We start from the raw sequence: 16093 nt of genomic DNA on the forward strand, positions 1-16093 counted from the left end.
TTTCAGTCACGTGTTTGTTTAGAGGGCGTGACCTTCGTCCACAGCTAATGACAAGGCAGCAAATGTAAGAATCTCCGCACTTCCTGTAAACACTGCATTCCAAGAATGGTGTGGCCTGTGCTTAAATCACAGAAAGGGCTTGGAATTCTATGATGCGTTTTTCTTGTCATTTACTAAGAATGTATAAAGCACTATGAAAGGCCAAAGGTGTCTTTAGAGCACGGGTGTAAAACTCATTTTAGTTTATGGGCCGTATACAACCCAATGAGATGTCAAGTGGGCCGGGCTGGTATAACCATAACATAATTAACTATAACTTAACAATAATCTGGGCCGTATGTTTGATATCCCGACTTCAGAGGGGAAATTCTCCAAGAAAATAAAACAAATCTGTTTTGTTTTTTTAAAAGTCTATTATACAAACATGTTGAGATAATTAAAAAAAATGGCCAAAACAATCACTTCAGGCACAGAAATTTTATCAACAGTTTATTGTCAAATACTTCACATACATGTGCATACTGTAACAGTTGCAGTATATACTGGCTTTTACCAGTACTGATAAAAATAATGTGTAGTACATATACTGTATTATTACATTCTTCTATACTTTATATCAGTGACCACCAACAGGGGGCACGTGGGCCAAATCCGGCCCAAAGAACCGTCCAATTCGGCCCGTGACTGGATTCCAAAATAAGCATCAAATGATAAAGTTAGGCAAAAATCTAATTTTTATCTCGTTTGATTTGAGTATCTGGCCCCCTTGTCCAGAAAATATAGTTATATTAACAAAGGAGCCTAAGTGGCACAAGGTTAAGGTTCACGCCCACCAGGCGGGAGGTTCTGGGTGGGATTCTATCTAGTTCTTAGTACCTAATCCCTCGTGTAGATACACAGTGTGTACACTGTATGCACCATTATATACTTCAAAATATCTGCAGCTGAACTGCAGTGAACCGGAGTCTGTAAACAAAAAAAATATTCAGACTAGAATCTGAGTTACCGTAGGTTGAGCTACAGTAGCAGCAGTCTAGAGTCTAAACACACGTAGACACAGTTAAAAACACACAGCAGTCAAAAAAGAACAGAAGAAGTAGTGAAGAGGAGAAAAAGTGCAGGTTATTTCCAGACTCTCCTGTGGTTTCTCCGCTCGTGTTTTGCTGCTCGCTCGTCTCAAAGCAGCACTTTTTTTTAAAACCCGGTGTCAAAGTAAAAGTTGTGTCGTTTCCACAGTCTGTGGTTTTCGAGGGGGAGTGGAATAAAAATATCCTGCCGTTCAGAGTCTCAGCTCCCAGTTCCACCCAAAGTCCTGATGGTCGTGCTTCTGTTCACTGTGATGTGTGATCGACCATCAGCAACGGGAACGTTTAACAAATAGTCTTTCAGGAAAAGTGCTTTAACTTTCTTCTCGCCCAGAAAAGAAAAAAGTACAGAGAAGATTCAGAAAAGAAACGATCCACAGTCTGAGAAAAGCTGGGTTCTTTAGTTCTTAGTGTATCAGAAGAAACGTTTTGTTGTTCTGTAAGCCGTACGTTAACGTAACTGATTTCCAGGTGAACTCACTTCAGGTAAATTTCTGCTCTTTTACATGAATTTAATAAAAGACTCAAGTTCTAAATCCAAATTCTCCTGGTACCACTATAAAGATCCAACACAATGATGCTGAACTTTTTCAATCAAAACTGCAATAACGTCTAAAGAATCTAACAGAATAACAAACGTTAACTAAAAAAAACAAAACATATTATTTACTTTATATATATATTAAAAATTCTCATAAATGTATATAAACCCACCCCATTTAAGCTGTCAACTTGTAAACATGAACATTTTATATATATATATATAATTTTTTTTATTTGCTTTTCTCACAGAGCTATCGTCCATCCGCACGCTGCGTTTCTGCAGAATTTAGCCCTCACTAACATTTGTAGCCATGTAGATGAGATCAATTTTGTTTGGACTTTGCTAGTTTTTAGGAAGCGTCCAAAATAGTGCTGCTGCTGCTGCTGGTGGTGTTCCATTTTTTGGTTATTATTGCTTTGCTTTTCCGGTCACATGATTATATAAAAAACAAACAGTTGAACGTTGAAAAACTGTGTTGGGTTGGGATATTTTGTAGCAGTGCTAACAAAACAGAGATGAAAGTTTATTTATAAAATAACTTCAAATGTCTGACTGGTAGAGTATTGATTCTGTAGTGTCGATATATCGATACTCACACAAGTATTGATTGAGTATCGATTACTTAAAAAAATAATTATAATTGTTAAATGCTTAATATTTGTCATATGTTTCATTGGGTAAATAAAGTCACACAAAGTAACAATATCGGTATCTGTCCGGGAAAAATATTTGTCAAAAAAGTCATTAGTATCATATCGAATCAATAATTTTGGTATAGCCCATCACTACAGCACTAGGGTTTGTTTTCACCAAACTGGACATGACCAACATAAACAGCAGCACTCTGCTCTTTTTTTAAGGGTAAAAATATGGAACTGGTTGTGCAGGTTCATCATTGGTTCCAGCTCCCTTTGGTAAAACGAGGCCACACTGTCTCCTCTCTCTCAACCACACCTAAACCAAAGAATGAGGTTGGACTGGTGGCTCTCTTGAGTTGATCAAAATTCTTTAAGCAACCCAAGTTTCCTCAAGGCTTCCTTGCGGGACTCATCTGAAGCCCCTCGCCCACCAAACTGCACCGTTATGCCTTGTGGACGAAACAGGGAGTTGGTTCTCCGCTTGTTGTGATCCATGGGTGGTGCAGGTTGCGCTTGTTTGTGTTGACTGATGCCATGGTAGGAGTGGCGTGGTGGCCTCGGTGCAGGTGTGGGTGGTGGAGGTTTGACTGGCAACGTAGCAGAAGGGTTGAAAGTCCGACTCTTTCCACCATAATTGTTGGTTTCCACGGTTACTGATTGTTGGTGGGCAGACAAAGTGTGCGACGTAATGGAAGGGTTGAAGGTTCGACTCTTTCCTCCGTAACTGTGGGGCTCGATTGGTGGCGGCTCTGATTTGGCAGGGAATGTTTGACCCTTGTTAATGTGAGAGCTGAGGATGTCTGGAAGGTCGTTCCTGGTCACAGTCACAGAACCGGTGTTCATAACTTTGCTCTTTCCTCCGTAGGAGTTGAACTCACTAGGTTGTTCCAGGGCAGCTTGGCGGGTTCTTGGATCAGGGCTAGTTGGAGATGCCGGAGTTTCATTCCTAGAGGAATAAGTAGGGTGAACCACGATGGATTTCCCTCCGTAGCTGTTAAATTCAAGCGAGGTGATTTCAGGTGGCGGGAGGACTGGTGACTTGGTTGCGAGAGGAGGTGGAGAGAAACTTCTTTGACTTACTGCTGGTGGAGAGGTGTTTTGTGTAGGATTTCTTTCCTCTTGGGTCCTGTGAGGAGTGGTCTGACTGCTGTAATACCCTGGACTCAACTGTGATGATGTTGGTAAGGAATGTTTGGCTTCTGTTGTTGGGGTATGGCTGGACTCCAAAGGTATGGCCGTCGCTTCAGCATCTGAAGGTGGACTGAGAACGGTGGCGGCGCTAAGGAGGGTTGTACCACCAGACATGGCTCTGTTCCTGTTAAGGCCCAGCTTAGACAAAGCCTCCATTCTGGATTTGTCTGGGGAAGGATCCTTAAAGGAAATGCTGCGGGTGGGAATGTTCCTAGCCTTCTGGGGTTCCGTGACTTGTTGAGGCTCTTGCTGCAGCAGCTGGTGGGATGTGCCTGAGAGGTTTGCAAGCATTTGTGCCTTTCTTTCATGTATGTTCACGTTCCCCACATTCTGACCGTGGTGCTCCTTGCTGCCGAGGATCACGCTGATGTTAGGTGGGAACCGGGTCGGCTTGACAGAAGTAGGGGGGCCCTGTTTTGAATGATGATCAGTGCTGTAACGAGGTGGGTTTTCAGTCTCAAGGCTGCTGCTCCGGTGGAGTGAGGACGAGATGGTGTCGGCGGATCCGCCCGATTGGCTCTCGGCGATCTTTTGGGCAATCAGAACTGGGGTGGGGATACATCCTGGTGGGTGATAGGAGTAGTGGCTGTCTGAGGAACCGAAGCTGCCGCTTGGTAGAGGTGGATTGTACTCTGAAGGTAAGCTGTCATGGGATGGCTTTACCTCCACGTGGCTTTCAGGTGTCACCATCATACTCTGGAAATCTGGGGGTCGAAAATGAATTGTTGGCTTTTGGTTGCTTAGAGTAACAAAAAAAAAATGTAGGTATTTTTGAAAGTTTACCTGGATTGGTGGGATTGAACATTGGCTCCTTTGTCCGAATTAAATCAGGTCCTGGACGAACCAGGTCTATGATTTCCTGGTCTTTGGGACTGACAGGTCTAGCCATGACGGAGGAGGCCGTCACTTCAGGGTGAGAACTTAATGTTGTCACCACACCACTGTCTGGGACAGGACTTCTGCTTCGTCTAGTGGACGCCATGTACCTCAAAGTCCGGTCCTCTTCATTTATGCTCTCCTCCAACGAGTCAATTGTGTCTTCAAAAAACTGGATACATTCCGGCTCTACCTGGCTCAGAAAGTCGAGACCTGTCTGTTGGAACAAGAAGTTAAGAAGAAACTGGTTATTTCTAACTGCATAGGCAGGTAACGGTTATGGCTGAATATGCATGTGATCAGAAGAATGGACAAACACGATCAATGATTTGGCGTAGAATACTTATTTGGATTAAGAGTTAGTGTTAGGATTTGTACTTTATTTTCTCGTTTATATACACAGCACGTGGGGTGTTTACAGAAGTGAGTTTACATTACTGTAAACAAAAAACCTTTAAAAGTTAATAACAAATTATAAATTATATTATCGTGGATCGTGATTGGTTTATAAAGTCCAGTTTCTAGGGAAGAATTTGATTTTATTGATTTTTTTTTTTTGGCCATTCTTCTTATAATGTGAATTACTTTTTAACAGTCACCATGTGTGCAGTGGGAACAAAGACCATTTTTCTTTAAACCTTCACACATTACCTCATACAATGCATTGTGTGACCCCCCCACTCCCCTCCCGTACCTGTCCTGTTTCACACAGCGCTGCCACTGAGAGACGGCGCAAAAAGGCCTTTTACAACCACAGACCATGACCTCCTTTTCCAGTTCTGATAAAGATCGATTCAAGTTTTTTTAAACCATGTGGCCAAAGGGAGCAGGCAGGAAAAAACCCTCAAAAGACGGGGACCTAAGAAGAATTCACCAACACCTGCTGGTAGATGCATAGAAAAATCCTTCAACCAATAAACAAAGTTAACTAGCTTTGAGCTATTTCACTTTTCTCACAACTTTATAAGCAAATTTTCTTGGGCCAACAATACGTTTTGGCTAAAGCAACTTTATAGGCAAATTTTCTGATATTTACGCTATGCATTTTGGCTAACTTTTGGCTAACTGATTTGTTAAATTTTGCTTCACTCGCATTAGGCTAACTCTAAGGCTAAGAAAGGATAACAAGCTTTTTGCTGACTCTCAGTCCTTGGGCCAACAATACGTTTTGGGTAACCTAGCATTAACAAGTTAATGTTAGGTTTTAGAACAGCATTAAAAGACAAATTCAGATTTTAATGGAAAGAATTTCTAAATCTCTCTTCATTTTTCAATTCGCTGAATTAATTAACTTGCACGAAGATAGATAAAGTGAGGACTTTGAAAACATACAACAAATGCACCCCTATCAAAGACCTGATTGTGACACAAACACGAGCAACGGGTGAGAATCCCTACAGTAAGCAGCAGCTGTCTCAAGGTGACCTTCGGCTCGCAGTTGACAGGGGAAACACAGATTTGTTTTGTTCGCTCTCTGACAAAGACACCTGGCAATCAGAAACACCCAGATCAACACCAGACCTGCAGGTTTCTGCTTAGATGAAAGGACTTTATTGTCAGTCAGAGGCTGAGGAGCTGAAAAACTGCAGCACAACCGGTCGAGCACGATTGTCACCTCTGAGGCTGATGGGCGGAGGAAGTGTGTGTCAGTTTGTGTTTCTGTGTGTGTGAAGGTTGAGGATGTAACGTGAAAGTAAAATAAATATTTTTTTTTTTTACACAACCTGCAGTATCACACCCCTGGTAGATTTTGTCACAATGACCACAGGCTGTATTTCCTTAGGATTAATGGATGTATATTTTTCACAGTAATGTTAAAAATAGAGCCTTTTGTGTTTATTTTTTGTCATTTTTTTTATCTCACCTTGGTCTTATTTATGCTGATTTTTTAACTAGCTTTTGAATTGTATGCAATTTAACCATTTCATTCGGGAGTTAAAAAATAAAACTTTCCTAATTTGTATCTTTCTTTCTCAGGAACTCACGGTTTTGCTGTATCTTCTTCTTTCCCCTTCTCCGTTCACAGGGTACAGGAGCCCAGGGTTTGCCTGCAGACGGGCATCCATGTTGCCAGGGTCAGAGGTCAGGATTCATCAAGCATCAGGGAAGCTGGGAGGTGTAGCATCGGGTGACGTATTTGTTGTGGAGGAGAAACCAGATTCAGGTCCAACCTTGGTCTGAGGACTTATTTAAGCTACACAAAGACAAGAGATGACGCTGAGCTGGAGAAATTCTCTTCAAAAGATTTACATTTCAAAGATTGGGCCAAAAAATGAGGTAAGTCTGAGCTCTTAAAATTAAGCACATGAGCAGAAAAGAAGAGTCAACCTGAAAAACCAGGTAGAGCAGAACAACTGGATCCTGAAGAGGAAAAAAAAAAAATCTAAGATAGATCTAGATAAAGCCTTTTTAGCTGACTCACCCAGAAAACATGCATTTAAAGTTAAAAATGAAGAAATGTAACATAAGAAACAGAAAATTCAGGCTATAAAAACATTAGACACAAAATTTTATGATTGCGATAATAATAATGACCCAACTCGATTCTTTGTTTTTTTTTATTCTATTTGTTAAAATATTAAAGCCTAGAGTATGCGTCAAGTCAATCAATTTTTTTATTTGCTTTTTTTTAGAGAATTCTCACTATCTGTAAAAAAAAACAAAAACTTGTTTTCTCATGTTAACGTCTGAATTCAAAATTCTTGATTAGATTTCAGCAGAAACATTTATTATTTTCTATTGACTATTTGCTAAATTAATTACAACATTTTCTTTCTTTAAAACAAGAATTCTAAAAGTTATGGAGCAACACCAAGCTTACAAAAAGGGAGACTTACCCTTTAAATCTACACATGGTGATTCTTCATCTCCAAGATCTTCGCCTCAACCAGAAAAATGGTGAATCTTGTGCAGAGGAAGTCCAGAGGAAAATGGTCCGTTTGTTACTGAGTTTGGGAACGAGGTTATATTGCACCTTTAAAGCTCCGCCCACTGTGTATCTGCTCGTGTGTGTATATATAGGAAAAAGTCCGTTCAGGAAATGTTGCTGACATTTAGGATTTGCAATGCATTCGTTGCCTTTGGAGAAACATGAAAATGTATGTTTACATTTTTATTAAAACTAGTTCTAATAGATGTGGCTTACAAATGACTTGTTTCCTCAAATGCATGTGTTTATCCCATCTGAAAGACTTGAAAACCTATAAAACATGGCATGTCAGCCCCCCCCCCCCAAAAAAAAATCTTAAACGGAGCTAAAATTACCTTAGAATAAAACATAGCTTTCTAACCAGGTATGACTGAAGATTACTAAAACATTGTTTAAAAGTCAACCATGTTTTTCATTATCATTTTATTGAGACACCACAATGTTAGCCCAGAAATTACAAAAAAAAGGAAAAAATATTTAGTTGTAGCAGAAACATTAGTATGGCGAATGTATGAAAGACCAAAGGGTGAAAAATACAAAATGCTGTTAAACGTTTGCTAGCTTCAACTTTTCTGTAGTCCTGATTTGTTTGATGTACGCGCCCTCTGCTGACTGGAATTGTTGACTCTTTTTTTTTGCTCATTTGTTATTTTTGTTTTTTAAAGGAAGAGTATTAAATGTTGTCAAACCTGCCCACATAATAAACGTCCCCAAATCGAAGAGCATAAGCAAATACAAAGATAAAAAGTTAGTTTTTCTTACATTAATTTAAGGAAGTCGCTAGGAATCTTAAATCCATAGAGTTTTTAGTTGTTTTTATTACAAAAACAGTAACAAAATAAAAATCATGCGTAAGTGAACATATATCTGTTAAATATAATAATTGTAATTTTTTGCTCATGTTATGCTCATATAGAAACCGAGCTCATAGATTCGACGTTTCTCAGCAGTCCCTGAACGCATCTGCGCTGTCAGTTTGTCGTAACCTGCGTCAATACGGCTGCGCCTATTCGTCATTGACTGTGTCCGTGTTTGTTTTCTGCATTTCATTTTTTACTTATTTGTTTTTTTGTATGTGTTGTAGCTGTAACCTCGGCTCTGCTGCTTCCCACGTACACGCACACGTTACCTCGGTAAGTCCTTGTTTACTGTGTGTTTTCCTAACGCTACTATGCTCAGCGGAGTCTACACTTAGCATGATGCTAACATTAGCCCCTGAAGGCAAATACGCCGTCGTAGCAAACTTATTGCCGTCATTATGGGATACTCATACATCCTCTGGCCTTTATTATGTCACATTGTCTAGTAAGCTGAGTTAATACAGTCACATGTGGTTATGGGTACATCACTTCAACTGTTGTTTATGTAATTCCATTTTCTATCACATCACGCCGGGTTCTGTGCAGTGGCCGATAATAAAATCGGGAGCTCATTAGCTACGTCGACAACTTCGAGATGCTCATTTATGAATCCTTGTTTTTGTTGACAGATGCCAGATGTATTGTTTTCTATTCACTTGAACCTGTTTTTCCTTTTCGTGTTGGTGTCACATTTTAAAGCACTAACCGAATGCCTTAATCGAAGCTGTTAGCGCAGCTAAGCCTATCTTAACACATGTCAATGGCTTTCATTTAAATCGACATTAGCTCCAAATGCTAATGCAGCGAAACCTGAAGCCTGTAAAACAGCGCAGACATGCATCATTCATGCGGACAGAGTCAAACGATAAGAGCCGGTAGTAGAGAACAAATAACCCAATCCTGTTGCTGCTGATGCTGCATATTCACACGCCCCCCCTCCGGTGCTAGCAGCAGCTGTTAGCATAACAAATTCTGTATGTATGCGTTTTAGGCTGACTGTATTTATCGTCCTGCTAGTGTGAAGCAACTGTCATCGGAAACAGATGTATTTTGAATGCATTTGACTGATAAATGTCTTAAAAAATAGGTTTTTCCCAAAGTAATGTTTTTTTTTTTGGGTGGGTCGGCTGCTGTGTCTTCTTCTTCCCAAGCTTCTACTGTACTACTAGTTAAATATATGATATGAAAAATTGAAATGGACATTTTAAAACAGACAACATAATTAACTATAAATAACAGTAAGTTCATGGTTCCCCCCTTTGTTGTCATGCAAAGAAGTACAAGTATTACGTATTTATTATTTATTCATTATTTAATGAAATATATTTTTACCTTTTTAAAATATCCTGAACATAAAGTGTTTGTCTATTTTTGTTTTGTTTTCAAAATTCATCCAGTGGGATTAAACACCCTAGTGGGCCTGTTTTGGTTCTGGTTCCACATTATGAGGACAGATTGAATATAAGCATTGTACCAGGCTAACCTAGGGTCCACCAAATCTCCTACCTGAGAATTTGATTCTTATACATAGTCTATTGGTAAGGTTTTCAATGAGGAACAAAAGAACGAGTGCTATTAAAAAGTACTCACCGTAACTTGACAGGGATAATAAATGTAAAGGAAAATTATCAATAATATTTTCACATTTCACACTCAGTCTTGGCCCACGGGCCGTGTGTTTGAGGCCTCTGGTTTGATTGATGTATAAGGATCGCTTCTGGCTTGTCCCCTTCGTTGGAGTCACCACAGCGTCTGGAGAGTGATTTTAGCTTTTTACATTGAATGCCCTAATTGATGCTAACGTTCACTTTTTGTTTTGGGTTTGTAGTCAGTGTGAATAGTTTTTTATTAAACGACGTAAGTTGGCACTTCACACATCTACATACCTGGGATGAGCTTTTAACTGTGTGGCTTGAGTAACTGGATTTTAAATGAAGGATCTGTTGGTGTATCAGGTTACTCTCTGTATGGGCTCTTCAGGAATGGTTTCCATGGAGATGGTCATCTGACAGAGAATGGCCTGGTTGGTCCAAGGACAGGATCAAATTTCAAATGAATTTGAACCTGGATTGATAAAAGTCACAAGTTATAGCTTAAATGTTTATTGTCATATTTTGTTGTTCCCCAGCAGAGGGCAGTGTCGACAGCGTCTTGCATTTAAATATGGATATGGACCTTTTTTAAATAATATTAGATGGGTTAATCAGTGACCTTTTTTAAATAATATTAGATGGGTGCGACGACACACACACACACACACACACACACACACACATAACCTTTGCTCCTCAGATGTGGTGACGTAGGGTTTTTAGAGTTTCACCGACTTTATTTGTCTTGGTGAACAAGTTGCTGATTTTATATGCACAAACAGTCATAGGGTGTGACACACCTACTTAACACACACGCACACAACCACTCACTTAAACTGATGCCACTGAGCGGGTGAGACTGCCGTGTACTTCAATACACTGAGGTGAAAACAAAGGGAGAGTTAAAGTCACACTGTGGTAATTCTTAAGATGAGGTGATGAAGGTAATCATGGTGATGTAGGAGGGAAAAAATCTTTGGAATGAAAATGCATTTGTTTCTTTGTTGTTTAAATTGGGGAGTTGTCTGTCTTTGCCAATCCTTACAGTTGGACTGAGAAACGTCATGTGTTAGTCGTTGGTTACTAATACATGGCTGTTGAAACCATGTTGCAGAAAAATGTTGAAATTATGTTTTCTTTCTTGTCTGGGTTAGGGTTAGGGTTCTGTCCCATTCCAGAGGCTTTTTTGTATGAACCCACAGGTTGAGATAGCTCAGTCCATCTTACATTTGTAAAATGCAGCAGGGTTTATGTCAAACTCAAAAATGACATTTTATTCAAATGTTCTGAATCTATTCACACACAAATGATAGTTAGAAAACTTTAAAATGATGAAATCAGACAAGTATTTAATCAAAGCTCATCATGAAACAGTTTGTTTGATTGTTGTTTTTTTATAATGATCTGTGTAAATGCTTTTAGTTTCTACTACTCCTAGTGGCAAAGTGACGTCTGATATTGTATTCTTTAAAACCGCAACAGTTTTTTGGCATAGCAAACATACAATCTGATATTGTATTCTTTAAAACCGCAGTTTAAAACAGTTTTTTGGCATAGCAAACATACAGACGTTGGACTTGAATATTTTGTTGTACACTCCTTGTCAAACACTCGCACTCACTGTCCACTAATTTTTTCCTTGACCCACCCCTTTTTACTGAAGGGTTGGAAGTTCAAACAAAGGCCAAAGTGAAGTGGTGAAGTAGAGAGTAATAAACCTCACCCTAGCGTGTGCCATCTATTGGGGAAACGGGAGCATTGCAGGCAAAATGATAGCAGTCTAATAATAATATAAAATCATAAGATAATCTGGATATTCAGTGGGCCAGATTAAAAGGCCTAACCGGCCATATCCCTCCTGTGGTGATAAAATGGAACTGCATACCTCTCCATGGTATTCTTTTGTATTTGCAGTTGTTTTGTAAGTACAGGTATGTTCATTGCTGGCAGTTTTACTAAAGCTCTCTCTCTCTCTCTCTCTCTCTCTTTCTCTCAGGTCAAAGAAGAGGTCATTTGTGTATTTATTTGCCAACTCTACATCCAGATTTTCACTCGCTGTTCTTCTGATTAATTTCTGACTGGAAATCGTCCAAGTTTTCTCCTGACGTCTCTCTCCAGCGCTGCACTATGGTAGAGTCAATACACATGCACCTGCACACACACACCCAACGCGGTCACACAGCTTCACCGATGTTCACATATCTGTGTGTTTGCTCTCGTGCACAGAGTGAATGATGTCTGAGAGTCGCTGCCATGGCGTGCAGCAGCCGTCAGACCAACGCCGAGACACTGGAGGGCTTTCATGAGGTGAACCTGTCCTCGCCCACCACACCTGACCTTCAGGTAGGTCAAAGGTCAATCTCCTCTCATCTTTCTTTAAATGTTTTTCACTGACATTTTCACTCCTTCCACTCTTCCTGCAGAACCAGGCGGAACAGCAGCAGCAGCAGCAGCAGCAGCGCCCTCCTGCCCGTCACAACACACCGCCCACTTCTTTGTACCGCACACACTCACTGGGAGCTCACCCTTCTGGCCTTCCCACCTCCCTGCAGGCTGACCAACTCCCCACTCAACCAGTTTACTCCACCCCACGGCACAGTCACAATGGAAGGTAACCAAAGAAAACTGACAGATATTGTTCGTCAGATTGTCAAGACAATAGGATTACTTGTTTTTAACAGTCATTTCTGAACAATGATGGCTCAAAAAACTTTGAGTCTGAAAAATAGTCCAACAAACTAACCTCACCTAATCTGTACAAAAATGTAATTCAAGTCAATAATTTGTGTTTCGGTCTGATATTGGTCAGAATTTTAGGATGGTTGGAAAAATCAGCTATAACCCGTGTTATTCGCTTAACTTAACTTTGCGCAACATACCGTAAACGGAGACACTGTCGTCCTAGCACCAGCAGCCCATGCCATGCTGGAGGAGACAAGGAGGTATCAAATTCTTACTGATATTGGTTGCAGCATCGGTATCGAACATTAATAGTTGTATTGAGCTAAAGTTATAACATTGGTATTGACTGTGACCAGACAATTATGGTTTATCAATAGGGATGTCTGACAGGAACCTTTTATCAAAATCTGATATTTCGATATTGTTCAAACACATTGAACAATATCCGATCACGATATCAACCGATATCAATATATGCAGCAGTTTTTTCCAAAAACTCTGGTAAACGTCCCAGGACTCCACAAGTGATTGCAGCATTTTTGGTGAAACCCAGGCATTGCGTTAAAAGACTTTCGGAGAAACCAATAACAGTTCTCACAGATATTACATAATTATGCTAATATCAGTCGGCCGATTTTATAAGACATCTCTAGTTATCAGTATTGGTTGGAAAATTAAATCCATATTGTATATATAATACTGAGCAGGTGTTCACACCTTAACACCTTCTTCCTGATGACCTACAGCATCCCAGGCCTGGAGTCTGAGTCCTCAGACACTAAGTTCCAGTCCGGAGAGGAGGGGGACGAATGCAGTGCTCTGAGTGACAGTCTTTCCCGGCTGCGCAGTCCATCAGTGATGGAAGTCAAAGAGAAAGGATACGAGAGGCTCAGGGAGGAGCTGGCCAAAGCACAGAGGGTAGGGGGCGCCCATGAGTTCATATCACAGAAGGAACACTTGAGTAAAAAGTTAAAGATGAGAGTGTGCGCACGTGTGTGTGTGTGTGTCTGTGTATTTCAATATAAGCTGTGTGAGTCCGAATGTCTGAGTTTCTATATACGTATATATATATTTTTAGATGCATTTGTTTAGTCATTATTTTGTGACAAATAATAAGGACACCAATGGAAAATGTTCCACAAATGCAGTGTAAATGAAAACAAATCTAAAGATCGATAGAGGAAACCCCACACCCCCCCAAAAAATGACGCCCCCCCACTGGCAGAGAGGACCACCGACTAATTTGCTAATTTAATTTGTGTTACTCACAACCAGCTGTCATGCTTTTTGACTTAGAATCTTTAAAAAGTCAGTAGTTCATAGTATAAAACTAAAATGTTTATTTAAACCAAACAAATAATGATAAACATTAAACTCAGTTTCATTTCTCATTGCTGTCTTTATTTTGTATTATTTTTTCAGGCTTGTCTGTTTTAATGGCCTTTTACAGGTTGGTTTCTAAAAAATAGATACTTCCATATTAAAATGGAATAATTTGAAATACTTTAAAAAGTGATTTTTCTTTCCTGAAGAGGGCGTTAAAGCAGACTCAATGTTTTATTTTTATTTTATGTCACTTTTTTTTCTACATCCTTTTTGTTGCAATTTCATATTGTTGCTGTCACATGTTTATTTTGTGTATTTGTTTTTCTTTTGCTGTTTTCTTTGGTATATGTTTTGTGCATTTTGTACTCGTGTGTGTGTGGGGCGTGTGTGTGTGTAAGGATCTGCTGTTGAAGGATGAGGAGTGTGAGAGATTATCTAAAGTCAGAGATCAGCTCGGCCAGGAGCTGGAGGAACTCACCGCCAGTCTTTTCCAGGTCGGTTCATCTTTCGTCCCTCCTCCTGTTTCCTCTTCCCTCTGAGGCACCGGCCTGACAGACTCTGGACAGGAAAATTAAAAATCCGTCTAGATCAGGGGTGTCAAACATATGGCCCAAGGGCCAAACACGGCCCACTTGATGAATTTTGAAAATAAAAAAAAAATACACAAACACTTTATGTTCAGGAAGTGTTTTGTAAAATTATATTTCAATAAATATGAAGATTTATCTAAATTGCATGAAAACAAAGGGGAAACAGACTGTTATTTGTAGGTAGTTATGTTATGATTGTACTGGTGATGAAATCAAAGGGGAAACATACTGTTATTTGTAGTTATGTTATGATTGTACTGGTCTGACCCACTTGACATCTAATTATGTCGTATGCTGCCCCTCAACCAAAATGAGTCTAACCCCCGGTTTAGACCTTTGCTATCATCACTGCCTCACCTAAATGAGAAATTATGAGAATGTCCACAAGAGGCACTGTTCTTAGTCTCATTCATTTTCCTTTTCTATAAAAACACCCACCAAAATGTGTTGTTGGGTGCAGACGGCTCAGCAACAATGTTTGGAACATTTTTTGAGTCTCTTTTCTTTCAGCTATTGATTAGTGAGTTTCAGCACGTAGCCTGTCACGTCTAAACTAGGGATGTCGGATGTTAACTTTTTGCTAATATCCAATATGCCGATATTGTCCAAACACTTAATTTCCGATTCGATTGCAGCCGTTTCCCCCCCTAGAAACTGCAGTAAAAGTTTCAGTACCTCAGATATTGAATAACATATTTGGTGAAACACAGGCATTGCATTATCAGGTTTTCATTATCAGAGAAAAACCATAAAAACTTCATAGAGATATTATATAATTATGCTAATATCATATATATCATCCGGCATCCCTAATTTTAACATTTTCTTCCCTTCTTCACTTTTTTTGTCTTGTTTCCTTTGTTGGACTTTTCTTCAAATCTGTGTGGATTTTGTCTCTGTTGTAAAATCTGTTCTTTTTCAGTCAACTGTTCCTTTTCAAATCTGTGTGGATTTTGTTCTTTTTCAGTCAACTGTTCCTTTTTGGGGCTTGGAACCATTTTCAACTTGAAACAAATTCCTATGAAGATGCAAAATAAATACTGAGTTACACATTAAACTACGTTATTTTGTTTCAGGAAGCCCATAAAATGGTGAGAGAGGCCAACGTGAAACAGGCCATGGCAGAAAAACAGCTGAAGGAAGCTCTGGGCAAGGTCATTTATGTTTGCTTCTACTTGTTTTTATTTTGTTGAATTTATTTTCTTTTCGGTTTTTGTCTTAATGCAAAGACTTTTTCTTGTTGCTCATTCTTTTTGTTCTTACATCTACCATGGTCATCTTCTTCATCGTCTTCCTCTTCCTCCTCAGATCGATGTTCTCCAGGCAGAGGTCCAAGCCCTGAAAACTCTTGTCCTTTCCTCCCCGACGTCACCTGTGGGAGAGCTGCCCCCTGCTGGTGGCGGTGTGAAGACGCCATTCAGAAAGGGCCACAGCAGGAACAAAAGCACGTCCTCTGCCATAATGGGGACGCAGCCCGACCCGACCGCCACACAGCCCATTGTGCGAGAGTGTAGAGAGGTAAAATAAAATGAGAAAAAAACCCAACTGCAAACACGGAGGTAACAAATGTGACGTTTGATGTCACTGTGATTTAAACCTCTGCACTCAGGTGGATGTTCAACTCTTCAATGAGTTTAAAGCCTGGAAGGAGGAGCCCACGCTGGACAGAAGCTGCTGCTTCCTGGAGAGAATTTATCGAGAGGACATTTATCCCTGTCTCACCTTCAGTAAGAGTGAGGTACAGTGTTTGAAAACCTGTCGAATGAAACCTGCGTCTTTG

The 16093-nt window shown here is 40.0% G+C and overlaps 2 protein-coding genes across 3 annotated transcripts in view; one reads left to right on the forward strand and one right to left on the reverse strand.

Moving 5' to 3' along the window:
* Window positions 1-105: 105 nt before the first annotated feature.
* On the reverse strand, window positions 106-7549 carry proser2 (proline and serine rich 2). The gene is made up of 4 exons (XM_008315257.3): window positions 7172-7549; window positions 6320-6528; window positions 4242-4551; window positions 106-4162 (listed from the first exon to the last, which is right to left on the reverse strand). The coding sequence occupies exons 2-4, from the start codon at window positions 6398-6400 to the stop codon at window positions 2628-2630; spliced, it is 1926 nt and encodes a 641-aa protein (XP_008313479.1). The 5' UTR covers window positions 6401-6528; window positions 7172-7549; the 3' UTR covers window positions 106-2627.
* Window positions 7550-8208: 659 nt separating this feature from the next.
* Window positions 8209-16093, forward strand: part of rab3ip (RAB3A interacting protein (rabin3)) — a 14375-nt gene continuing 6490 nt past the window's right edge. Inside the window, exons 1-9 of one of the 2 annotated variants that reach the window (XM_008315259.3) lie at window positions 8209-8396; window positions 11712-11845; window positions 11942-12058; window positions 12139-12326; window positions 13144-13315; window positions 14122-14217; window positions 15390-15467; window positions 15622-15831; window positions 15923-16051. In XM_008315259.3, the coding sequence (XP_008313481.1) occupies window positions 11969-12058; window positions 12139-12326; window positions 13144-13315; window positions 14122-14217; window positions 15390-15467; window positions 15622-15831; window positions 15923-16051 (963 nt within the window). In that variant the 5' untranslated portion in view covers window positions 8209-8396; window positions 11712-11845; window positions 11942-11968. The remainder of the gene's footprint in view (window positions 8397-11711; window positions 11846-11941; window positions 12059-12138; window positions 12327-13143; window positions 13316-14121; window positions 14218-15389; window positions 15468-15621; window positions 15832-15922; window positions 16052-16093) is intronic. The other variant, XM_008315260.3, reaches the window with a different exon arrangement.

The sequence above is a fragment of the Cynoglossus semilaevis genome, chromosome 8, assembly GCF_000523025.1.
Source record: "Cynoglossus semilaevis isolate Cse_v1.0 chromosome 8, Cse_v1.0, whole genome shotgun sequence".
In the NCBI taxonomy this organism is placed as follows: domain Eukaryota; kingdom Metazoa; phylum Chordata; class Actinopteri; order Pleuronectiformes; family Cynoglossidae; genus Cynoglossus; species Cynoglossus semilaevis.